The sequence below is a fragment of the Phocoena sinus genome, chromosome 19 (assembly GCF_008692025.1).
Source record: "Phocoena sinus isolate mPhoSin1 chromosome 19, mPhoSin1.pri, whole genome shotgun sequence".
NCBI lineage: Eukaryota > Metazoa > Chordata > Mammalia > Artiodactyla > Phocoenidae > Phocoena > Phocoena sinus.
In genome coordinates this window covers 54,896,777-54,922,885 of record NC_045781.1, presented here as the reverse complement: position 1 = coordinate 54,922,885, position 26,109 = coordinate 54,896,777, and the positions used below count along the sequence as shown (strand labels likewise).

Here is a 26,109-nt window from a genome sequence, read left to right as displayed (position 1 = left end):
TTGGATAAAGGCGTCTTCCTTTTCCATCAACGGGAAGGTCAAAACCTCCCCCAGCCAGTGTGACAAAGGCACACTTTGCACAACTTTGACATGAATCGCTTGACTGTTTTTCTCTCACACGTTCCATACGCAAAAACAAAGCAACCATCAGAATAACTCCTGAGCAATGTGAACGCACGGATGCTCAGAAACGACCAAAAAAAAAAAGGCCCATCGGTCATCGATCTCCCCTTGAAACTGGACTTGGCGTGTTTTCCAAGAGAGTCTGGATGGTATCTGGAGAAAAAGTGTGGATGTGTGGGCCAGGGGAGGACCGTGAGGGGCGGGGCAGGGGTGAGGAGACATGCTTGTTTTTAAAATACGGGCACTCAGGAGTCTCCGCACAAGCCCATCTTGGAATTTGAAAGGTCAAGCCCTGCCAAATGATTGATCATCGATCCCTGTCAGTCACCAATGGGGCTGTGTTACATGCCCAATGGATTGAATCATTTCCCCCAAAAGCCGGTGGATGTGTGTGTCCGTTTGGATTGTGTAACAGATGCCCCCAGGGCTCTGCCCATGTCCTCTTGGGTCCCCTCCCTGGCAGGGGGTGGGCTGCCCCTGGAATTGACAACCGCTCCTCCAAGGGACAGCCCTCACCCCACCGCTGAGCGGGGCTCGGCTCCTTTGCCTTCTGAAGGGGCCAGCGCCACAGTGGGACTCAAACCCACTTACATCATTTGCAAAATGAACACGCGGGCCCCTTGTTCAACTCTGTTAAACCAAGCACGGGGCCCTTGTGAGCACCTGTATTGGTGCCGCCCCTGGAGCTGGTCCTGGTGGGACACAGGCCGCCTCTGAGATCCCAGGGGATCTCGCCTCGGGACCGTCTTACATCACCTGGTAGGACCTCTTCTCTTCCGGTCCCACTGCCCCACCCCTCTGCTAGTTCTTCCCAGGAACCTTCCTAATGAATCAAATCCTCCTCCCTCTGCTTCAGAGGAACCCACACTGACACGGTACACGTGTGGCCCAGACAGTGCGGGGGTCCAGAAGCAGAGCTGAGCTGAACCCTCATCCCAGTCACACCCGTCCACCTCCCACCCCCAGGACTCTACGGCTTCAGCACGTCCGATTTAAGACCATCAGGTGGTCAGCACTATGAATCACGCGAGAGTAGGTTCATTTCCATTTTATGACGAGCAAACGTATCTTGAGGACATTTGGGATGGGTAATGCCTCCAAGAGTCAAACCTGGAAGACATCTGTACCAGCCAAGACACTGACGTCTGTCTTAGAAAGGGGCTTCATACAGCTCACAGAGGCAGTGACTTCCCACGGTAGATCTGGGGAGCTGCAAGGTCAAGGGGACTGCTAGGTGGGCCTCCTTTCCAGGACAACAAAACAGGGACCCGGAACAGGCGAGTGGCTCCCACGAAGTCACCCTGCCAGGTGGGGCCACCCAGGGGATGAGAGCCAGGGGTCCTGTCTCCAAGCATCTCTGGGGTCATGCTCTGTTGAGCTGGGCATGACCTCTGGGGGTCAAATCATTTTTTACCCAACGGTTTCTGAGGCTTAGCAGAAAGTGGAGGAATGTTCTTCCAGGTTGGCTGCAAGGGAAGCAAAGAGGGAATGAATATGAACCACTGCTTGGGTTCATATGAACCCAAGAACATGGGGTCAAAAGTGTGTGTCATCTACTTCCTCCACACCCACCAGAAACACCGGAAAGACGCCAGTTTCCTCTAAGACTAAATTCTTAACTCACCGCTAAGTCTCTCTAGGTTCCATCTTCCTCTTCCCTTCCTACCTGATTCCGTGTGGATCTTTCTTACAACCCTGGTTGCACGAGAATCTTTTTGCCAGTTTCCAGTTTGTTTTCAGTGAGCGGTGCTCCACGTGGAGATATATTTTTGATGCATTCATCGGGGGAGTGGGCTCTGTGTCCTCCGCCGCCGCCATCTTGTCTCCCCTCCTATCTTACTTAGTTCCTAACGCATCCCTCCCCAACACTCCCATTTTACAGATGAGGAGACTGAGGCTTGGAGAGTGGAAGCCATTTGCCTAAGGTCACCTTGTGGTGGAGCAGGAATTTGAACCCAGTTCTGGCCGGCTGGTTCTTAAGAGCCATCCCAAATCATCTCTCACTGTCCCTTTCTTTCCCACTGGCCCCAGCACGTCCCTGTGTAAGGTTCACAGACTCAGGTGGGTCAGACCCACTCCAAGAGCTGTTCCTGTCATCAGCAGGTAATAGATGTGTTGGCATCAATCCCCATGGACTCTAGATTTTCCTGCAGGACTCACACCTGAGTATTCTGAATCTCAAACCTGATGTTCGCCTTTCAAGGGCGCTGCGGTGGGTGGGGGAGTCATCCCCTTTCAAGGGCTTTTGTTTACCATGCATAGGCTTGAGCTATCACAGCGCTGGGTGGGTGTTCAGGTTTTCCTGGCCAAAACCCCTGGACCTTTGCATCCACCTGCATCTCACCTTGAAGAGCATCTGAGAGCAGAGCCTGTGCCTTCCTTACCTGGTCACCTCTGATGCCAGCCTTCCCCACCATCATTCTGTTCCCACCCCAGTGGCCTCCCTGGGGTTCCTCAAAGCAAGATCTTTCCTGCCTCGGGACCTCTGCCCTTCCCGCTCCACCTGCCTGGGTGGCCGTGTCCGATCTTGGCTCAGGTATCATGCCTCTGCTCACAGCGGCCTTCCTTCCTGGCCCCGACCTGAAGCAGCGCCCTCCTCGCCTGGCTACCCCGCATCACATCACCTGTCTGTCCAGCTTCCTTCACGACACTATTGCAGTCTGGGCCTTTCTTGCTGGTTTACTGGTTGCCCAGTTTAGTCTCCTACTAGGATGTAAGCCCCCGAGAGCAGGAGCCCTGATTTATCCACGGCGTCCCCCCAGCACCACGCCTGCACGCTGGAGATTTCCACAAACGACTGCTGAACCTCTCGGCACCCGGTTCGTGCCTGAGAGTTGGCCCCGGATAGCACCGCGTGGCAGAGGGAGGGAGACAGAGGGACCAACTTCATGGGACAGAGGAGGGCTCATCTGTCTGTTCACAGAGGCATGAAGGCAAAGGAACGTGTAAGTTACAATCCAGTCTGGTCCTTGGATGTAGGGCCACGGGCTATAGAAACTTCCATTTCTGAGCAGGCCCAGAGCTCTCACATGTTCACTTTGAAATTATAAGGGAATTTTCAAATTCTACCCGTAGGTAAAGCCCTACTCTTGCCCTCCCACTGTTCAACTTCGTGATGAAAGCTACCTTGGACACCCGGCTGCCCAAAGCCACCTGCTGTCACTGACCCATCCCGCCTCCCACTTACCCGCTGCCGTTGCTTTATTGGAAGTGCTTCGGCCGTCCTTTCCCGTGCTCTGCCACATTTTTGGAGGCACCCTCTGTGAAAAGAAGTGGGCTGTGTCAGGGAAGGTCTGTGGATTCCTGCTCAGATGCTCACGGCTCACCAGCCAAACCAAGTCCAAACACCTCAGCCTGGCCCGGCGCCCTGGCCCTGCCCCCTCTCCTCCCCCAAAGAGGTCTCCCAGTCCCCACCTGCAGCTGCTCCCCCAGCCCGTGTGGTCTGCCCTCAACTCCTGCATTTCCCCCCTCCCCCAGTCCCGTGCTCACGGCGCACTCCGGCTGCTGTGATGGCCAAGTTCACTCTACCTCAGGATTTCCACATCTGCTGTCCCTCTGCCCGCTATTTCTTATTCTTTTTTTTTTTTTTTTTTTTTGCGGTACGCGGGCCTCTCACTGTCGCGGCCTCTCCCGTTGCGGAGCACAGGCTCCGGACGCGCAGGCTCAGCGGCCATGGCTCACGGGCCCAGCCGCTCGCAGCATGTGGGATCTTCCCGGACCAGGGCACGAACCCGCGTCCCCTGCATCGGCAGGCGGACTCTCACCCACTGCGCCACCAGGGAAGCCCTGTGTACTGTCAATTCTTTAAAAAGATATGGTGGATGAATGGAAGAATGGATGGATCGATGGATAGCTGGATGGATGACTGGCTGAAGGGATGGTGTCAACCATATTTTCTAATTCCCTCAATGAAAGTAGGAGGAACTTTTGCACGTCTAGTCCCAGGTTCTGATGTTTAGCGTGAAGCTGTGTTTGCTGTAAGCCCCTCTTGCCCACCATCAGACAACAGGGCTTCTACCTTATTTCCCAATCTAATTCCCATTTTGTCCGCTATGAGCCATCCCTGAGCTGCTGCCTCAGTCCCAGCCTGCAGCCTGGAATGGCTCCTGCCCACGTGGAGGACCACACAGGCTAGGGGAGAGATTTTTCACAACAGAAGCATCTTGGCATCCTAGCACCTTACCCCCAACATGCCATCTGACAGCATAAAATCAACCACGGAGAATACAGTCATTTTCCTTCATAGCAGCTTCAAACTGTAGTTCTCAGAACAGTCCGTTGGGTTTCTTTTCTTCACCCCAGAAATGCCCACTGCCCTTTTAAGTACCCTCCGCAAAGTAAGAGCGGTTCTTCTCTTACCTGGATATTCTTTGTAAAATTTGTGTCGTAAGAATCGCCCGTCTGGAAAAGAAGTGAGAGGATTAAACTCCTTTCGGGGAGTTTATAAGGCCAAAACTATTTTCACAACAATGCTAAGAAATTATTTGTGTTTTCCACTCTCATTCTCTCACAGGTGTCCGGTGGAATTTTCCAGAAGCTACAGTGGCGTGTGACACCGCGGCCGATTAAATGCAGAAGCAGAACGACCCAATTCCCACTGTTGATTGTCATCAACCACCTCCTTCCTCAGCCCCAGCCCTGTCACAGCAGTAAAACATTTTCTGGTGGGAGTTGGGGAGATTTCACGTGGGAGAGTGGAGAAGTCTGGCCAGATCACGCAGACGCTTCACTTGGCAACGCGTCTATCGGTAAACGCCCCCCTCCCCGTCTGTGCTTCGGTCTCATCTGACGGCTGTAAGGTTAATAAATCGCATTTGTGCACTTGAAACTAATATTCTATGCCGATCATAGCTCAATCAAAATCATGTTTATGTACTCAGGGGCATTTTGTTTCCTTCTCTTCTGTGGCTATCCTATCATCAGGGTGTCCAGGACCAGCAGTGACGTTTACTGTACAAGGCGACAGAACCAACGGCTGACCCACACCCTCGGGCAGGGAGCTTATCAGCAAGCTCAACCACTACTATTTACCACGATTTTTCCATTTACGGCTATTTTCCGGAGCAAATGGCAAAATTCTTCCGGGCCGGAGGCTCTCCGAAACATTCCTGCTCCTCCCTTCTCCCTGGGGGTGAATTACGGCCCCTGATGCCATGGGCAGGAGACGGTGGTCTGTGCGGAGCCGGACCCCTTCCTCACACCAGGTGTGTTTACCAGAGGTGTCACTTTTACAAAATAAACCTACGCATTTGAGCCCCTGCTCTGGGCTGTGCCACCCCGTTAGCCTTCGCAGGCAGCGTCCAGGGAAGTCACTTTGTCAGAGGGAAGAGTCGGGGGTGGGGGGGCTCGTCTCCCACATCTCAGTCTTGGATGGTCAGTATCGGAACAGCATGGAACCCACTCAGAAGATGCACGAGGTGGGGATAAATTAGGAGGTTGGGACTGACATGTACACACGACTATGTATAAAACAGATAACCAACCAGGACCCATTGTATAGCACAGGGAACTCTACTCAATATTTCGTAATAACCTCTAAGGGAAAACAACCTGAAAAGGAACAGATATATATATGTGTGTGTATATCTGAATCACTGTGTTGTACACCTGAAACTAACGTGACATTGGAAATCAATTATACTTCAATAAAGTAAAATAAAATAAAATAAAAAGATGCACTGAGGACCGCGACCCTGCTCTCTGAGAAATCAGATTACTGCTTGTGTTGATGTTCATTTCCCTCTCAAGAAAGACATCAACTCCTCAGACGTCAGGGTCCAGGCTGAACTCAGAGTGGTCCTTGGCCCCCTGTAGCAGCCAGCTCTCAGCAGAGACCTGCATCTTAGGCGTGGGCAGGAGATCTGTAACTTATTCTCAGATAGTCCCCAAAAGTAACTATGTGGATTTATATATAGAGAGAGTGCAGGGTTGGGGGAGAGGCAGAGAGAGCACGATAAAGGAAAGAGTATTTAACAATTGATGAATTAGGGTGGAGGCTCCAAGAGACTCTCCTTGCCGCTTTTCTGTAAGTCAGAAATTACTTCAGTTCTTCCCTGGTGGCGCAGTGCTTAAGAACCTGCCTGCCAACGCAGGGAACCCGTGTTCGAGCTCTGATCTGGGAAGATCCCACATGCCGTGGAGCACCTAAGCCCGTGCGCCACAACTACTGAGCCCGTGCTCTAGAGCCCACGAGCCACAACGACTGAGCCCACGCGCCACAACTACTGAAGCCCACGCGCCTAGAGCCCGTGCTCTACAACAAGAGAAGCCACTGCAATGAGAAGCCCGTGCACCACTACGAAGACCCAACACAACCAAAAAATTTTAAAAAATTAAAAAAAGAAATGACCTCAAATATGCAGTTTTTAAAACACTTAAAATCCGAGGCTTCTTGTTTGGTTACCCTGGGACAAGAGTGCTCCTCTATTCCCAGAGACCGTTGCTCCAAGGGAAGTTGTTGGAATTTAAGATGTTTCCAAACTCCTGTACAATTACCAATAATTACTGCTAAGTGACAGCCCTCTGGGGACAAGGCTAGGGGAAATTTCAATTACATTTCTATCTAGAAGGCTCCGATCATTCCTGTGGGTGGGGGAGGACACACACCCATGGGCTTTGGAGCAGGTGGCCAGGCTTGGAATTCTCACTCTGCTCCCTGTTAGGTGTATGCATTGTCTGGGCACGTCTCTGATCTCCAGCCCTCCCTCTTCCGGAAGACAGGTGACGGCTGCGCACATTGGCTGGGGACCTGCTATGTGTCGGGCGCTGCCCTAAGCACTTTGTAAGTGTTCTCTCATTCAAGCTTCATCACTACCCCAAGAAGCAATTGCTATCGTGACCGTCACTGCTCCATTTTACAGATGAAGAAACTGAGGCTACGAAAGCTTAGCTTAGCTGCCCAAGGTCACCCAGGAAGAACGCCGCAGCATTTGAACCCATTTCAGGGCCTGCAGTCTTAATCACACTCGACACTGCTCCTGGTCATACTTCTGCCTTTGCAGGCTCGCACTGAAGCTTAGGGGAGCGCCCACAAGGGCCTCAATCAACCCCGGGTGTCATCGGTAAAGCCACCTGACTGTCTCTTTGTTTATCTCCACCCTTGAAGTGGGTCCTTTTTGAACTGGTTTGGTCCCTCGAGAACCGGTTTGAACCTGTCTGGCTTACTCTGGTCTTGGGGGTCATATAACCGAATGAGTGAGATCAGGAGATGAGAAAGGCCACGTAATTCCAGGCCTTTCCAGTTATAAAAATGACATTTCGGTTCAGAGGACTCCTGACTAACCCCCACCGTCCCCAGCTCTTTTGGAAAAAGCTGCTCTTTCCAGCAGGTTCCTACAGGCTGGCCTGTTCTTAGGGTTGTATGTCCGAAGGACTGCGTATCCAGTCCACCTGTGTACTCCGTCCACTGTGGTGTCTACAGACAGCAGTCGTGCCAACAGAAGGGATTCGGTTCTGTGCTTCAGAAACTACAGACGTGGTTTATTAACATGGATTAACTCACTGGCTCCTCAAAGAGTCCATGAAGTAGCTTAACTACTATTAGCCCTGTTTACAGATAAGGAAAGCGAGGCCTGAAAAGGTTGGGCGATTTGCCACACACAGCAGCAAGGGGCCAAGTGGCCACTGGAACCCTGGCTGTCTGGCTGGAGAACCTACTCAAAACCCTAAATAGCAAGTGGAACGTAGGAGAAATCTCAGATTCCTGGTTGGTTCCGATCCTTTTATAAGTAATTCTTTTCAAAGCTCAGAATTCCAGGAACCAGGATTCCTGAGACAGTTCCATGTCTCATAATTTTATTACTTGCTAAATGCGTAAAGATTTAACATCTACGTCTTTCTTGAAACACCTCAGAGAAATAAATTCTCCAATGAGGAAAAAGAAATGCTCTGGCAGATAACGCATGTGACGGGTTCTTTGGGCCAGTAAGGTCGCTGTGATTATCCTCGATTTTGACCGAGGTGCTATCCTCAGCTATTAGGACTAAGAGATGTTAAAGTGGGGATGTGGGCCCTGGAGGGTATGGTCTCAAAGTTCCAATAAGCTCAACTGTGACGTGGTTACCCTCCATCTCCCTGAAGTTCCCAATTCTTCGTTTGCCACACATTTCTGGCAAATTCCATGCCTAACCTCTCCACCTTACACCTTGCATGAGGCAGGAGTGGCTTTTAGGTACCCTCAGCAGCCCCTCCTCTGCCGTCCTTGCCCCCCTGGGGAAAAGTATGCAAACTAAAGCCACACTATTCATGCCCTTCACTGAACTATTTATTGCCTTGTCTCCAAAGACGAATACTAATGAAGTCACACTGAACAGTCCTAGCAGAGAGAAGTTAAGGGTTCTCAGACTATTCAAATTCTGTGCAGTTTAAAATGGATAGACAGATAGATACAAATTATCCAACTTTTACTGAGCACCTTTAGTCTCTGCTCTGGTGGCATCACACGTGTGATTTCAATTAATCCCCATAACCCAGCATGAAGTGGCCCCATTTTACAGATAAGAAAACCGAGGCTCAGAGATTTGAAACAACTGACCCCAAGATCAGCCAGGCAGGAGGTGGCCGAGCTGGGGTTTGCCCGCATCCTACTCAGATGAGGAGGGAGAAGGTGCAGAGGAGCAGGGCAGAGAGGGGACAGGAGGAGGGCGTGGCCAGGCTCAGGGGCTGGGGCTTCCTTTGGGACGGGTCTCCCGTGGGGGGTTCCGGGAAGAGTGGGGTGGGGCTCGGTGTCCACACTCACCTGCCGGCCGGCGCTGCTTGACACACTGCCCGCTGTTGGGGATGCCCTCAGCCAGGTCACCTGGGCTCAGGATGTGGCACTCGTAGCCTGAGGGGCAGAGGAGTGGCTCGGCCCCGTCCTCTGTGGTGCTGCAGGCCTCTGCTGTGGGGGACACACGCGCGGGGGGCTCAGGGGTGGCCCCCATGGGGGCAGAGGGGCCGCCTCTCATCGGCGCCCCAGAGTCCACGCTGTGCCTGGGGTCTCTGCACACACACATGCACACGGGGGCAGCCAGAGTCACATGAGCCCAAGCATGCCCTCGCGTGCATGCATTGTGACATGCATATCGGGGTGGCCAAAAAGTTCGTTCGGTTGGCGAATGCGTTGCTCAAGAAAAGTTCTCTGTGAAAATGAAAAACGTCAATTTTTACTTAAAACCGAGTGAACTTTTTGGCCACCCCGCTACATGTATGTTCATCCCCACACAATGAAACACATATGCTCGTGCTTATAATCACACGTACATACATGTTTACCCACCAAAATCCTATACACACACATCACATACCCACAGTTTCGCCGTCCCACAAGTCCTAACACACGTATACACACACACAGCCATATCCGCACCCACGTTCACATGCACACAAATCCTGCACACACACACACACACCCCTACAGCCGCACACATCTGCACCAACACGGATGCACAAGTCCTCAGACACACGGCCACAAGCACAGCCAGCTGGCTTCACGCACAGCCGCACACCCTGCCAGACACGGTCACGCACTCGGATGTATGTAGGGTCACAAGCACAGCTGCACAAACGCAAAGGTGCTCCCTCACAGCCGCATCTCCACAGTGGTCCAGGCCCTTGGGCCTGCCTGCCATTCCTTTCAGAAACTGTTCTCCACCCACCCCGGAAGGAGGCCTCGCCAGCAGGGAACAGTGAACCCCTTATGGTGACTTGAGGGATCTGAAAACCCCAAGCCCCCTCCCTCTGAATTCTCCACCCAGGGAGGAGGCCCCATTGCCAGGGACAGTCAAACCCCACACTGTTCTGCGGATTCGGAGAGCCTGGCCAAGCCCCAGCCACCCCCTTCCGTGTCGGGGTGGGGAGGGTCCAAGCGGGCCAGGTTATTAGAGGACAGGCAGCCTGCCGGAGCAGAGGCTGACCCTGGTTCTCAGTTTTCTGGGGGCACCTGAGAAGGGGGGACCCTGGCTCTGCTGTCGGGTTGGGCGTCACCCTGCAGGTACCTTGCAATGCCTCCTCAGGGCCGTCCAGGAGCCAGCCGTTGCCCCCAAGCCATCGAGGTTTCGGCTGCACTAGCCAGTCTAAAACTGACAAGATAATAGATGGTTAAATTGAGGCCCTCCTCAGGCAGCTGAGAAATGCCCCAGCCTCTGGGGATGGGGAGCGTACATCTCATGATGAAACACAGAGCCTCCCCACAGGAGAAACAACTCAGTTCCCCAGCAAAAGTTCATCCCTTCCTTTTAGTAACAGAACTCCTGAGTTTCAGCTAGGCACTGGCTGGCCAAGCTGGAGACTACATTTCCCAGCCTCCCATGCAGCAAGGTGTGCCATGTGACTGAGTTCTGGCCAATTGGATATGAGCAGAAGTAACCACGCCACATCCCAGCTTTCACTGGTATGGTTACCTGTCGGCTCCCCTCCCTCTCTCTTTCCAGCTTCCGGCAGACTGGGAGCCACCACGTGGAGCAACGAGACAGAGGGAACCTGGGTCCCTGGGTGACTGGAGCAGGGCCACCTGCCTGTCATGGACCACCTGTCGACTCCGGCCTTTTAACCGAGGGAGAAGTAAATGTCTAATAGGTTGGGCCCCTGAGTTTGTGGGTCTTTTTGTTACAGCATCATGGCCTGTTCTCTAACCAACACATTTTTAACAAGGAGAGTGACCACGTAGTAGACTGGAAGGTCTTCAAAACCCCAAACAGGGATTGAAAACCCAAATGCCTCTGGGGACAGATAGGTAACATAAAGGAGGACGGTAGGCTGGGTAGGATCACGGCCAACAGGAGAGTGTTCCTGCCTCAGTGGGTCAGCGGCTGCTCAGCTCTGGCCAGCTGTTCTCAGTGTTCCCAGAGCTTCTGGGTGGTTTTTTTGTGTGTGTGTTTTAAACTTTAGGTCTATATTTTTAAAAATATAAACTCTTGGTTTTAAATGTTGGCAAATAATTTTTTTTAAATTTTAAGTACTTTGGAGATTAAATAAAACTGGTCTGGGATCACATTCGTTTATGACCCCTGCTTTAGTCTGACTCCAAAATAAAGACATTGATGTGCTGTCCAGTGCCTTTTAAAGTACCTAGATAGGGATTGGTAACAATACCAGTTAGCTTTTTCTTTAAAGGAGCACAATATGGTTATAAGATGGTTGCTCTCAGTGTGGAAATGGAAACAGCAGAACCAGCAGTTTACAACTTCCAAACGAGAGGGGTGAGACATGGTTCCAGAGCCTCTATTTCCAATCTTCCAGTTCTTCCCTCCTTTTCCCCACTGCCTCGGACTTAATGTTAGAAAATGTATTTTCAATGTTATTTTTTACTAAACAGGAAATGTATTAATTTTTCCTGTACAGGGAAATGTACACATTTTGCTATACTTTTGGGAATACTGAAATTTGGCCAAGGTCTCCCATCAATATGCAGTCCCTAAAGGCTTGGAGGCCCAGGGTCTCGCCTCTCTGCTCCCCAACTAGAACTTCCTGGAATCACCTGCTAAATAAACTCCCCTCACTCAAGACCTTATCTCGGGGTCTGCTTTGGAGGAAACCCACAGGCTGCCTGCAAGGAAGTGTGTAAGCTGCTTATAACAGGGCCTGGTGCATTTCAAGTCATGTTAAATGTGTGGTTCTCAATCTGGAGCAATTCTGCTCCCCCCCCCCCCCCCCCCCCCCCCCCGCCCCCAGGAAACATCTAGTAAAGTCTAGAGATACATTTGGTTGTCCCAGTGTGGGGTGGGGGCACCACTGCCACCTAGTGGGTGGAGGCCAGGGATGCTGCTCAAAATCCTACACTGCCCAGGTCAGCGCCCCACTGCCCACCCCAACTAGAATTATCCAAGCCCAAAAGTCAAGAGTGCCAAGGGTGAGGAACCTTGTTCTAGATATTATTATCATAATTCTTATTATGACTAATATTTTGTCGGCCCTTCCTGTTGGCCAGTGAAAGCTAGGCCTTCGTTGATTCATCCATTCTTCACTGAGTACCTTTTATGAGTCCAGAGACTATTTCAGGTAGTGGGGATACAGCAGTGAATGAAACAAACCAAACCTCCTGCCTCATGGGGCTGACCTTCAAGTCAGGGGAATGGTCAGGAAACAAATGAAACACAATATTCTAGATTGGGCTATAAAGAAAGCTTAAGCCAGAAGGCAGTTAGCTATGGCCAGAGGAAAGATCACCATTTAGAGAGGGAAACTTCCCTGAGAAAGTGCCCACCTCTGCCTGAGATCTGAAGGAGGTGAGGAAGTGAGCTGTGTGGGCGTCTGGGGGAAGGATGTTCTGGGCGGTGAGGGATCCCACAAATGAGCCTGGGGCCCCGTATCCCTACACTCAGAGCCTAAGGCAGTGGACACTTCTCCACAGTCAGAAGACTAAATGGAAATGCCAGCTCTGCCTGCTGTGTGACTTTGGGCAACGTACTCAGCTTCTCTGAGCTCCCGTGTCTTCAGCTGTAAAACAGGGCTGAGAGTGGTCTCTCCACCCCATGGGACTGTGTAAGCATTAAATGAGATGGTGTAAGGAAAGGCTATTTGGAATGTCACAGACAGTTGTACGGTTTGTGCACTGCTCAGAAGCACCTGTTCTAGGCAGCAAGTAAGGCAGGAGTCCCTATGCCCTGTCTCAGTCCAAAGGAAGGGTCACCTTTTTGACTTGTCCAACCAGATGGGCATACTTTTACGTGCTTCCTCCAAGAGGAAGGGGTGCCATTTTGTCTTTCTCATAAAAGGCCCTGTGGGAGCCAGCGTGGCCACGAGGCAGTACTCAAGGGCACCACAGACTGTAATTATGAGCATTACTAAGGGGGCCGAGTCCCTTGTCGTCGCTGTGACCTCACCCCAAAGAGAACTGAGTGTGTTCGTTCTTACCTTGGCCTTGAGGAGGGGGTAGTAATGAAGGCCCAGGGGGACCACAGCCTCTGGCCGAAAGTGCAGTCCTAACAGGCTGCTGTCCTCCAGAGGCTCAGCCCCTGGAGGCTGGGAGCGGAGGAAACTTTTAGGGCACCTTTTCTCCACTCAGCTGCCCATAATCAGCCCCACCCTGTATTCCCCCCAGGCTCCCTTCCCTCCCCTCCCAAACCTCTCCAGAAGGGATCTGAAACTCCTTCGCTCCACAGATGAACCCCTGAGGCCTGTGTCTCCCAAAGAGATTCTCCGTTCAGATAACAAACATCCTACAGAGTCTCTGCTCCTAGCCGGAGGCGGGGCTGAGCACTTCCGGATGCGGCACTCCGCGGGAGCTGCCCTTTCTCCTTTCAGCCCTGCTTTACAAGTGCGGGTTTAAGTTGGTGACCAGCTAGCCAGTGGATTTGATTGAACCCAGGAGTCTGCATGCCCACCTGGATCGCTAAGGTGTCAGATCTCCATCTCAAATACCCCCAGGGCCAGGCGTCATGAGTGAAGTGGGCCTTATGGGGTCCCTGGAAACCTGGAGGCCGCCCCCGCTGCCATCTAGGGGCACCTGAGGCTCCAGCAGATGGTGGCCCAGGGAATGCGGTCCAGTATTTTTAAGAAAAGCTGGAGGACTTCCGTGGTGGCGCAGTGCTTAAGAATCCGCCTGCCAATGCAGGGCACACAGGTTCGACCCCGGGTCCGGGAAGATCGCACAGGAGGCGGAGCAACTAAGCCCACACGCCTAGAGCCCGTGCTCCACAACAAGAGAAGCCACCGCAGTGAGAAGCCCGCGCACAGCAAGGAAGAGTAGCCCCCGCTTTCCGCAACTAGAGAAAGCCCGCGCGCAGCACGGAAGACCCAACGCAGCCAAAAATAAAATTAAAAAAAAAATTTTTTTTAAAGAAAAGCTGGAAATCTGGATTTTTTATGAGAAATCTCCCCCATCTTCATAAGAGGGGTATTTTCCTTTTAACGGGCGGCCCCTGGACTGCAGTTCTCTGCCGGCAGTGGCGAGCCCCGCATACAGCAGGCGCTCAGTGCATGCAGCTGGATGCTTGCTCCAGGAGCGCTATGTTCCCATCTCACAGGGCGGCCCGCCCAGGTGGTCCAGGTTTAAGCCCAGCTGTTCCTCCAGTCGGGCAGCGCCCCCCCCACCCCGTCTCCCCTGGCCTGGAGCACCTACCTGGCGGGGGCGGCACGGCCTCCAGGCAGGCGTAGGCGCAGCCGTTGTAGCAGCAGCGCCGGTGCCGCGGGCACTCAGAGTCAGCCTGGCAGCGCGCCGCTTGGCAGGCGCCGGGGGGCAGCGAGCGCGGGGGCGGCGGGCAGCGGTCGGCTCGGGGCTGTCGGGGGCCGCCAGGCTCCTCGGCCTGCGGGAAGAGGGGGCGTCAGCGGGACGGGGCGGTTGCTGTGCGCCGCGGGCGAGTCGCTGGGCCTCTCTGAGCCGCCTTCGTCCTCGCGTGATCACAGCAGAACCAGCCTCAGCGGGTTGCTCTGAGGATGAAAGGCTGCTGTTTCTCTTTGTAATAGCCCCAAACGGAAATGACTGTAAGCCCATCAGCAGCAAAAAGGAGAAATGAATCTGGATAAGAGTTGTATGTTAAGCGTCTATCCTGATGTTTATATGTATGTACATATATGTATGTATTTACATATAAAATACGGTATATATATGTATACAAACACAATAGATACATATTTATATACTTCTTATAATTCATGTGTTTATATAGAGCTTTGAGAATTTACAGATCACACACAAAATGAATAAATTCACCTAGCAAACGGCTTGGATAAACGTCACAGGCATAACACTGAGAAAAAAAAAGAAGTCAGCTCACAAGAGAACATATAGTATGAATCCATCTACAGTTTTCGTTCAAAAACAGGCAAAGCTGATGTCTGGTGTGAGAACAGGAGCGTGGTGCCCTGGTGGGTGGTGACCTGAAGTGGGTCTGGGTCCCTGGGGGCCGGCCCCGTTCTGCTTCCTGATCTGGGCGCTGGTTCCATGGTGTGTTCGTTTTGTGGGGATTCATGGAGCTGAACTCAGGATTTTCACACTTTCTGGTACTACGTTTCCAGAAAGAGTTAAAAATATGATATCCTGGGCTTCCCTGGTGGCGCAGTGGTTGAGAGTCCGCCTGCCGATGCAGGGGACACGGGTTCGTGCCCCGGTCCGGGAGGATCCCGCGTGCCGCAGAGCGGCTGGGCCCGTGAGCCATGGCCGCTGAGCCTGCGCGTCCGGAGCCTGTGCTCCGCAACGGGAGAGGCCACAACAGTGAGAGGCCCACGTACCGCAAAAAAACAAAAAAGATATCCTATTTAACATATAGGAAGTGCATTACCAATAAAATAAGCATTTCAGAGGTGGGGTTGGGAGAGTTCAAGTCACACCAGACCCCATCTGTGCCGGGAACACTGCTCTGCTTCTGGGTATGGAGGTGGGGTGTATGGAGGGCAGGTCTTACACATCCCGACACAGGTGTGCGCACACACACGCACAGAGTTAGATACAGAGTAGGTTCTTTGGGGGAAAAACCACCCCGGCTTGCCCCGCCTCCGGCTTATGCCTGAACCGCTCCACCCATCTAAAATGCTTTACCCACTGCTCCCCCGATCTCCCCCAACATATATGCATTGCAAAATCCTGCACCTTGTACTGTCCAAGTAAATAATGCACGTCTGCAGACTGGAGTAGCACGCAGCCACTAAACCTGCTGATGAGAGATCCCCAAGAGATGGTGGTTCATGAAGAGAATTAAGATATAGAACCGTTTGTCTGCTCTTCACCTATGTTTTCAAATATTCATATGCACACACATGTAATATGCTTATGTTTAACAGGCCTAGAACATCTTTGGAAGGATATACAAGAATACACAGCAGCCGTTGGTCAAAGATTGCCTCTGCAGAGAAGAATTAGGTTCTGAAGCCAAGGGAGAGTTCTCCTTATTGTACACTTTTTTTCCCTTATTGCATGCTCTTTTGCACAGGTTCCAATATATATATATATTGCCATGAACACATTGAGTTTTTATCAATTTAAAGAAAACAATTAAAAAACTTAAAAGGTAGAAGTACTTAAGAAGAATGATTAAGGACAGGAAAAACCTTATATGTTAGTAAATAAATAAATAAAAGGCAAGCTACACAATGCTATATGCCCTCAAAGGTCAAGGATGTATGAACGTCCTTCCGCCACAGCCATTGCGGTGGCTGCAAACTCCACGCGCTGCTCCCAGCGCCCAGTAGGGGGCGTCGGGTCACAGAGAACAGGTCCCGACCAGACGCATCTGCCAATGCGTGCAATCACAAGGACCAGTGGTTCTCAAACTACCTCACAGGGACCCCTCCCCCCCACCAGGGGCTAAGACTGGGCGGGGTGGGGGGTGGGGAGAAAACCGTGACCGAGTGGAGCGCGGGAGGGGTGCAGTCTGGGGAGGGTGGGGCTCCTGGCCCTCCCTGCTTCAGCCAGAGAATTCTTTTTTTTTCTTTTTAAATAGAAGCAGAGTTGATTTCCGATACTGTGTTAATTTCAGGTGTGCAAAAAAGTGATTCAGTTATACATATATATTTTTTCAGATTATTTTCCATTATAGGTTATTCCAAGATATTGAATATAATTCCCTGTGCTTTACAGTAGACCCTTGTTGCTTATCTATTTTTTGTATAGTAGTTTGTACCCAGAGAATTCATCTTTTCCCCCTTATATAAATCATTTAATTTGTGAAAAGCAAAAATGAATACAAAGCCAACATTTGGCGGAAACGAAGCCAAAATAAAGGGGCAATCTTGTAACTCCTGGATCTTCTAACTCCTGGTTCAGCCTTTTTGCCATCCTCTGCTCGGCTGGGTGCCCCAAATTCCCGTATCCTCAGGAATAATTTCCAAGATGCAGGCAGGGCACATAATCCCGCACCATTAACTCAGTTCATTTTCTTAAGAATTAGCAACATCGGACCCACGTTGGGGCCCCGCCATTTGAATCCTAATTGGAGGTGACAGCTGCCCTGGCCTCCTTCGGAGGGTGAGGGAGGATGTCTGTGCGTGGCTGGGAAGGGATGGCTGGTTTTTCCGCCCAGCCTGTTTTCACATCAAGCCTCATTTATAAAATTTAACAGAACCTGGAGATCAGACGGGCAACGCTTTCCACCCACCTCCAATGCCTCCCAGGTGGGTGACTTCCTAAGGGCAGCCCCTAACAGGGGCGCTCTCCAGGGAAAATTCAAATGTCGGTTCTCAGAATTTGGAGAAAACAAAAGAGATAAGCGCCTTAGAAGTCAAATGCCCCAGTGATTTATGGTGCTGCCAGAACAACAGATGGTCCTGGGTGATAAAGAACCGATTTCACGGAGGGGCCCAGATTAAAGGATTAAATGTTTTGAAAAATATTTCATGTCATGCAAGGTGATGCTCACAGAGGGTCCTAAACAGAGGATGTTTCCTGGTGTTCTGAGAAAGAACGGACTTTTATAAACGAAATAAATAGATCACCTTCCCAGCCCACGGGGGTTAAAGGTTAAAGGCCAAAGTCCTTGGGCTAAAGGTCAGACCCCAGCTGGCCCCATGCCCCTGCCCCTCCACTTCTCTGGCCTCCCTCCTGTCGTCCCACCGCTCTCCCCTTGCTCATTCCTGGCCAGCGCCCTGGCCTGTCTGAGGTCCCACCTCTGGGCCTTTATGGGCCGTGTCTCCCTCCTGAGATGCCCGGCTGGTTCCAGCCCTCACTTGGTCCAGGTCTCTGCTCACATGCGCCGTAGCTGGCGCTCCCCATTCCCCTCTGCCTGCCTTACATAGCTCCAAACCTCTGACCACCCTTGGGAGGACCGTGTATTGATTCACTGTTCGGTTTATTGTTTTTTCTCCCCCCTACAACGTGTCCTCCTAGGGACTCGGTCTTCTTCCCACCTGTGTCCCCAGCACCTATGACCGTGCCTGGTGTAGAGCAGGTGTTCAGTTCATTTTTGTTGTGGTTGATTGAAAGCTGTGATGATGAGAATGATGGAGGCGTGACAGTGACAGGCATCTCTTACTGGCGGTCCACCACGTGCCAGGCATCCTCATCCTTCTAGGCATTTAACAACCTGCACAATGTCCCTGTGAAGGTGGCTCTGCAGGCCAGGTGGCCTGCACTGATGTGGAGCTGTCCCTTCGTGTTTGTTTAATGCTGTACCTTTCCCCCAGCATCTGTACACGCCTTTGGTCACGTGAGTCCAGGAGAGGCAGGTCCTATTTCATCCACACTCTAAAGATGAGGCCCCCGAGGCTCAGAGAATTAAAGGTTTGCCCAAGGCCACCGGCGGAGAAGGGTCATATTACACTCCTCCCTCCTGAAGCCAAAATAATGCATCCAGAATATAAGTCCGGGGTCAGTGTTGGAAGGTTTGCTAGGACCCCAAACTCCTCCTCGCCTTGGAGCCTTCTGTACACTGTCCTTTGCAATCAGAACTCTTCCCTCTCCTTGCCCAGCTAATGCATCCTCTTCCTCTGGGGGCAAGAACTTCGGGGTTACATCCCACCTTCAAGTGTACCAAGACGGACGGCGCTGAGGCCATGACTTCCTCAACAGTCAGGGATTTGAGCTCAGGTGCGGGAATTAGATGAGTCTGGCTTGGACCCCTGTAGCTGTGCCATCATACAGGAAAATGACCTCTCTGAGCCTCCGTCTTCCTCACCTGCAAAATGGGCCCAGAAGTGCGTGCCCGCTGCAGGGATTTGTGGAGGGAGCAGATGAGATCACATCTGTGGGTGCTCTGCTCAGCGATGCTGATCGCTTGGTTTTATCATTACTTTTATTTTTGGTCTTTCCTGCTTCCTCCCTCCTTCCCGCCCTCGATTCACTCACACACTGATGATGCTTTAGTTGTGATGCTGAGGCGGATGCAAAAGAAACCTATGACCCGGTCCCTGTCCCCGAGGAGTTCAGGATCTAACTGGGGTCTAAAGGTGCGCAAGCAAGAAACCCTCCCGCAGTAGTGCCATCATTTCTAGGGAGGGAGGGGGGGCGGTGGGGGGGATGGGTGCAAACAACTGGCAGAGTTCCTAAGAGGAAGCAGCCGTCCCAGCACTGCTCCCTGAGGGTCCCCTGAGGTAGCATCCATCGCTCCCCTGTAGTTACACCTGCTGACCCCATTGTACAGGTGAGGAAACTGAGGCGCTTACTCACCATATGGGGAAGCGTCAGGGTCGGAACTTGGGCAGGCTGATTCATTTATTAAGCTCCCACTGCGTGCATTTATTAAGCTCCCACTGCGCGCCAACGCTGTGCTAGGTCCTCACATACTGAATTTCACGGAATTCTCAGCATAACCCTCACTGCTATTATTAACCCACTTTACTGATGAGGAAACACACAGAAATATTAAAGGCACTTGCCCCAGGTCACACAGCTGGCCAACAGCAGAGGCAGGATTCAAACCTGGGTCTGTCTGACTCTGGCAACTTCCTGTCCCAGGAGCCTGGATCTGGGGAGCTGCTTCTCAGTCTCGCCTGTGAGATTCTTCCCGTTTTGTCGGCTCGGGGTCCCCCTCTCTCACACGCCCCTGCCTCCTGCTCGCCTCTGGACCAGCCCCAGCTCTGGATGTAGTCATGTAACTGCCTCCCCAAGGGATACATTCTGGAAAGAACTCGTCCTGGCCCCTGCTCTCTGCAGCCCCAGCCAGCCCCAGCCCTCCGCTGCCACTCAGCTGAAAATAACACAACAGCATGTCAAATCCCAGCTCACCCCTGACTGACAACGTCCTTCATGAACATCCCAGACAACCCATGATCTCCATCTTTCATTTTCATCCCTGCAAAAGGATGGTACGGCAAGTCTGCTTCAAAGTAGCTGTGAACATACATTTACGGTACAGCTCGGACAAGAATGTCCCAGCGCTGTATGCCTTACTTGGATAAAGATGGTTCCCTTAAGGTTTCGACCTGGTGGCTATTTGTTTTTTCATACCCTGGGGGGATTTTTCGGTGGCCTCTATAGATTTGCAAAGCCATTCTTCTGATATCTTCAGGAAGCAGGTAGGGAAATGCCAATTCTGGGCTGCCCAGTGGGAAGCCCAATTCCACTAGTCCAAATGCAGGGTCCGCTGAAACAAGTGCCTGGAGGTCCAACCAAAGGAGGCTGGATAAACAAATAACTGCAGCTCCACACCTTGGAACACCATAGAAGTCTTTGAAAAGAGGACACGGGGGCTTCCCTGGTGGCGCAGTGGTTGGGGGTCCGTCTGCCGACGGACGTCTGCCGGTCCGTCTGCCGGGCGACGCGGGTTCGTGCCCCGGTCCGGGAGGATCCCACATGCCGCGGAGCGGCCTGCGCGTCTGGAGCCTGTTGCTCCGCGGCGGGAGGGGCCGCAGCAGTGGGAGGCCCGCGTACCGCAAAAAAAAAAAAAAAAAAAAAGACATGGATCTATCATATTAACATATTCAGCATATATCGTTCAATGAAAAATGCACGGTACAAAACAATATGAATAATACACCAGACACAAATTCCACGTATTGTATGATCACGTTTATATGAAACGTCCAGAATAGGGAAATTTGGGCTTCCCTGGTGGCGCAGTGGTTGAGAGTCCGCCTGCCGGTGCAGGGGACACGGGTTCGAGCCCTGGTCTGGGAGGATGCCGCATGCCGCGGAGCGACTGGGCCCGTGAGCCACAACGACTGAGCCTGCGCGTCTGGAGCCTGTGCTCCGCAACACGAGAGGCCGCGATAGTGAGAGGCCCGCGCACCGCGATGAAGAATGGCCCCCGCTCGCCGCAGCTGGAGAAAGCTCTCGCACAGAAACGAAGACCCAACACAGCCAAAAATAAATAAATAAATAATAGAGTAGGGAAATTTATGGAGACCGGAAGCAGACTGGTGATTGCCAGGGGGCGAGGATGGGAAGGGGGGTGGGGAGCAACTGTTTAATAGGTCTGGGTTTTCCTTTTGGGGTGATGGGAAGATTTTGGAACCAGACAGAGGTGGTGGCTGCACGACACTGTCGATGCACTAAAGCCCACGGAATTGTCCCCTGTAACGTGGTCAATTGTACAGTATGTGAATTTCATCTCAATAAACAAATTTTAAACAATATGAACAAAATACCATTAAGAAAACAACGTGTCCTGAGCATAACTGCTTCACGAAAAAGTCTAGGCGCTCACACATACCAAAACGTCAACAGAGCCTGTGTCTCAGAGAATTTAGAATATTTTTACTTATTTGTGACTTTCTGTATTGTCTGAATGTGTGCAGAGTAAACGTCACTGTTTCCATAATCTGGAAAAAAACTGAAACCACTTCCACCCCCTTCATTCCCCTGCAAGAGCTTTACCCTTCTTTGGAATGTTCCAGAGAGTTAACGGCCTGACCAATAAATATGCACCCCAGGACCGGTTTGCTTGGGGCAGGAAGAAAGCCAATTTTCTTCTAAGCTTTACTTGCTCTTCCTCTGGAATTCGGATGTCAAAGATCTAAAAATATGTCTCTCCCTGGAACAGAGGGCTTAGAGTTTCGTGTGCAGTGAATGCCATTTCCTGATGCCCTGAGACCTCCAGGACACGCTGGGCTCCGGGAGCAGAGTTTGGTGCATGGCTAACGGGACTTCCCCGGAGAGGTACTCAAAAACCCAGGATCTCAAAAAAAAAAAAAAAAAAAAAAAAAAAAACCCAGGATCTCACGCCAGGACAAGCCATCTCAGTGCATGTCGAGGGCAAGAGTGCACACTTGGCCAACTCCTCCAGCTGGTGTCCACTGAGCCCTGCTGTGCACCTGAGAGTCTTCTAGAACTTTCCATCCCTGCTCTTCCGCTCTAGAGGGTTTTAATGTAATTTAGTCATTCATTTCACGGTAAATTCATAGTTCCCAGGCCTACCACGTGCCAGGCACTGGCTGCATGTGAGGAGGGCTGACCTAAACCAGAAGACACTGGCCCTGCCTTCACGCGTGGCTCAGCTCCAGGACATGTGACAAACACCAACCCAACACCACACAGAAAGGAAACGAATTGCTTTCTTTTTGTTTATCTGTGAAGGCAGGTAATGAAAGATGAAACAAAGCCAGAATTTAAAAAAAATCATGCAGATAATAATAAGGGAGGTAAATGTTATGAAGAAGTCGAGAAGTTAAGAAAACTTTTAAAAGAGGCCTAAATAGGGGATCAGGGAACGGGCCTCTGAGGAGGGGACCATGAAGCTAAGACAAGCCTGACCAGGAGCCCCTCACAGAATCCCTAAGATGTACCTTAGGTTCCCACTGCTTTTTAAAAATCTTGCCGTGGTAAAATACATTGGGTTGGCCAAAAAGTCTGTTTGGTTTTAAGCAAAAATAAAAGACACATTTTTTGTTTTCACCAAGAATTTTATTGAACAATATATTCACTAACCAAATGAACTTTTTGGCCAACTCAATATAACATAAAATTTGCCATTTTCACCATTTTTAAGTGTACAGTTCTATGGCACTGATTAAATCCACAATATTGTCCAACACCTGCCTCTCATCTATTTCTAGAATATTTACATCACCCCAAACAAATTCTTTTTTCTTTCTAACTGAAGTATAGTTGATTTACAATGTTGTGTTGGTTTCTGGAAAACTTCTATTCTCATTAAGCAGTCCCTCCTTCATCCTCACGCCCTCAGCCCGTGGCAACGTCTAATCTACTTTCTGTCCCTATGAATGTGCCTTTTCTGGACATCTCATACAGATAGATCACAGTCTATGTAGCCTTTTCTGACTGGCATCTTTCACTGAGCATAACGTTTCCAGGGCTCATCCATGCTGGAGCGTGTCTCAGTACTTCATGCCTTTTTATGGCTGAGTAATATTCCATTGTGTGGATGGACCCCGTTGTGTTGATGGACCCCGTTGTGTTGATCTATCCTGAGCTTATGGACATCTGGGCTGTTTCCACTTTGGTTACCGTGACTAGCGCCACTATGACAGGTAAGTTTCCCTCTGCTTTCCTGCCTCCTTGCACACAGGGTCCCAGGTTATAACCACATGGTTCTTAGATACTTTTCCCCTTGCTCGTTTCCACCTGGAATCAGTTTCAGGACTGAAACCTCAGGTACAGAAGCCAGATTCAGAGAGGAGGAAGTCACCCCCGAGGTCACACTATTATTCACTTGTTTTTCCTCCCTTCCATCTACCCGCCCATCCATCCAGCTCCTCCCCCTAGTTCTTCAAATGTTTCTGAGAGTCTGTGGCGCGTCAGGCACTGCGTTAGGCGTTCAGGGAGGGCCGAGCCTACAGTGGGGCACTTCGCCCTGGTATGTCACGTCCCCTCTCTCCAGCCCCCGGGGGGACTTGCGGGGTCTTGACCATGAACACTCCAGGGCCCACTGAGCAGCCCCTCCCCTCCAGATGGATGTGTCCTAGTGGTGCTGATGATGGGGTCCTGCGGGGGTGCAATCAATCTCACGTCTTTCAAGGAGCAAGGAAAGCCTCTAGGACTCTGAGGGCACAGTGATAGCTTCACCAGTGCGCGGCCAGAATGGTGTGGGGTGGGTCACTCTCTGCTCTGGCCGGAATTCCCTCATCTGGGAAGCGTCTACCATTGGGGTTGCTGGTTGCAAGCAACAGAACTGACTATGTTGGTTCCCAGAGGCTGACCGTATGAGCGTGCTAGGGTTGCTGTAACAAACACCACAGACTGGGGGCCTTAAAACAATGGAGCTGTGTTCTCTCACGGCTCTGGAGGCCAGACATTCAAAATCAAGGTGTCGGCAGGGTTGGTTCCTTCTGAGGCCGTGAGGGAGAATCTGTTGCCTGTTTCTCTCCTGGCAACCCTTGGAGTTCCGTGACTTGAGATGCATCGCTCTAATCTCTGTCTCTGTCTCCACACGGCCTTCTCCCTGTGTGTCTCTGTCTCTCTTGTCTTCTTCACCAGCCACATCAGACTAAGGGCCTTCCTAATTTCAATATGTCCTCATCTTAATTAATTATACTACAATGACCCTATTTCCAAATAAAGTCACATTCACAGGCACCAGGGCTTAGGACTTGAACAGATATTTTTGGGGATAGGGGAGACAAAATTAAACCCTGAGACTAGGATTTTAGTGCAGGTGGTATATTTGCGAGAGGGTCCCAGGCAGCTCTAGCAGGGGAGGGGGCACGTGAGGCAGGGAAGGGGGGGCCATCTGGGGACCGTCAATGCCCAGGTGACTGCCCTGGGCACCTGGAGCTCAAACCCAAGGGCAACCTCTGAGAAACTGTCCAGATCACTCTTCAGAGGCGTCCCAGCCTGGGCTGAGCAAGCCAGGCCGTGGTCCTTCAGCTCCGTTTGCTCCCACGGTATGGACCCAAGCACCTTGGCCCGTCCTGTGTGCCGGCTGAGCGTGTTCCGAGGACAGAGCTTCCAGGATTAAGGTGAAGATTCAGGACTCAGGGAATGATGAGAGCGGAGGGGAGGTACCCACAGCTCCAGGCCACCTGCCTCTCTCACTCTTGCTAACTTAGCAAAAAATAAAAGATGTGCCAGACAGCTCTCGAGCTCACAGAAGTAACAAGGGAAAGGAGGACCAGCCTGGGGAGACTGGGGAACACGCCTTGCATGGGCCTCTGTGCTCGTCACCAGAAGATGCTGCTGTGGGCAGGCCAACTGCAAAGGGGTGCCTCGTCCGGCAGGATGCATTACATCCTCGCTCTGGGCTGCTGTAGCCCCACGCTGCCCCTCCGCTGGGCAGGCACCTTTGGGCAGGGTGCAAACTGCCTAGCCATTTCCAGCTGCCCCGAATGGGAGCTTAGGGTACAAAACAGACACATAGCCACAGTGACACATGGGGACCATGGGGCTACCCGGTCCCCAAGCCGACATGGCGGCTACAGTAAGTCCCACCTGGTAGGTTTGTTCAGAGGATCCTGAGACAACCTGGCCTGACACATAGGAACACTCAGCAAAGAACTGTTCTGATAACTTTCACCAAATGGCAGGAAAGCAAGTCCCAAAACACCAGCTCCACAGAACTGACCCTGAGCTCCCCAGAAAGCCTCTTGGGCTACTGACAAACATCCCTCTTCCTAGCCTATTCCTTTCCGTCTTATCTAGCCTCGTAAATATCTGTATTTTGTTTTTATTAGTACACAGAGAGAGGTGTTCCCTGGTCAGGCACCAAGCTGAAGGCTCTCGGGGTCTTTCCACTGGATTGCAAAGTAGCACTGCCGTCTCCCATGCTGCAGACAAGGAAGCGGAGGCTCACGGAGGACAAGCCTTCTTCTCCTTACAAGCCTCCCTACAGGGCCTCCCGTGTTTTCCTTTCAGGCACTGTCTCTTGGGCAGGAAAATGCACACAGCATCCAGGAAGTGCCCTGGACCCCCTCAGCCCCCTCTGCCCACTCTGTCAAGGGGCGGGGCTTTGAGAAGGGGAGGAGCCAAGATGCAGGCAGCCACGTGCGGGTCCGGATTTAACACCCAGTTCTCCATGTGCAGCCTTTGCCAATTTCCATGGTGTAAATACTCTCACCGTGGCTGATTTCAAGCTACCAGTGCGAGGCCACTGAATGAGGAGTTGGGAAGAGACGTGTAAGAGCTCCTCGAGAGATGGTGTTTCTACCAGGCAGATGCCACAGACATGAATGACCTCGAGAGCAGGGAGAATGGTAAGAATGCAACCAAAATAATTAGGAAGTGATATGTTTCTGATAAGGAGGATTTCCTTCCTTCCTTTTTCATGTAAATTATATAAGTTTATATGACTTCATTTTTAATAAGGGCTGTTTAACTCTCTGGAGCGGGTATGAGCTGGCTTCAGCATAATCCTGAACACCCGGCCTCTCCTCGCCCTGACCTGCCCCATGGGGTCCAGGGCCAAGGCTGAAGAGCTGACCCAGCTTGGGGTGGGCAATGGGGGCCACATAAGAAGTCCTGCCCCTGAATATGCGGAGCTGCTTCCTATTACTCCTAGATTCCCTGTTGGACATTTGCATGGATGTTGGAATCAGAACTGAAAGGGCCCTGGAGGTCACCTGGTCCTTCGTTTTCATTTCCCAGGTAATGACCTGAGGCCCAGAGAGGGGCAGCAAGCAGCCTGAGGCTGCACAGCTCATTAGAGATGTCACTGAAAGATTCCTAGGCCTGGCGCCCTGCCCAACCTCCTTATCCTCTGAGCCACCCGTCGACAGCCTGTCTTTTCCCAGGGGCTCTCTGTGAGG

General features: G+C 51.6%; 1 protein-coding gene across 2 annotated transcripts in view; it reads right to left on the bottom strand.

The window, feature by feature from the left end:
* Positions 1–1,156: 1,156 nt before the first annotated feature.
* The window catches only part of WFDC1 (WAP four-disulfide core domain 1), a 63,081-nt gene continuing 38,128 nt past the window's right edge, over positions 1,157–26,109 (bottom strand). Inside the window, exons 4-9 of one of the 2 annotated variants that reach the window (XM_032614743.1) lie at positions 14,162–14,345; positions 10,098–10,181; positions 8,861–9,001; positions 4,483–4,524; positions 3,311–3,383; positions 1,157–1,589 (exon numbers count right to left, since the gene is read on the bottom strand). In XM_032614743.1, the coding sequence (XP_032470634.1) occupies positions 3,325–3,383; positions 4,483–4,524; positions 8,861–9,001; positions 10,098–10,181; positions 14,162–14,345 (510 nt within the window). In that variant the 3' untranslated portion in view covers positions 1,157–1,589; positions 3,311–3,324. The remainder of the gene's footprint in view (positions 1,590–3,310; positions 3,384–4,482; positions 4,525–8,860; positions 9,002–10,097; positions 10,182–14,161; positions 14,346–26,109) is intronic. The other variant, XM_032614744.1, reaches the window with a different exon arrangement.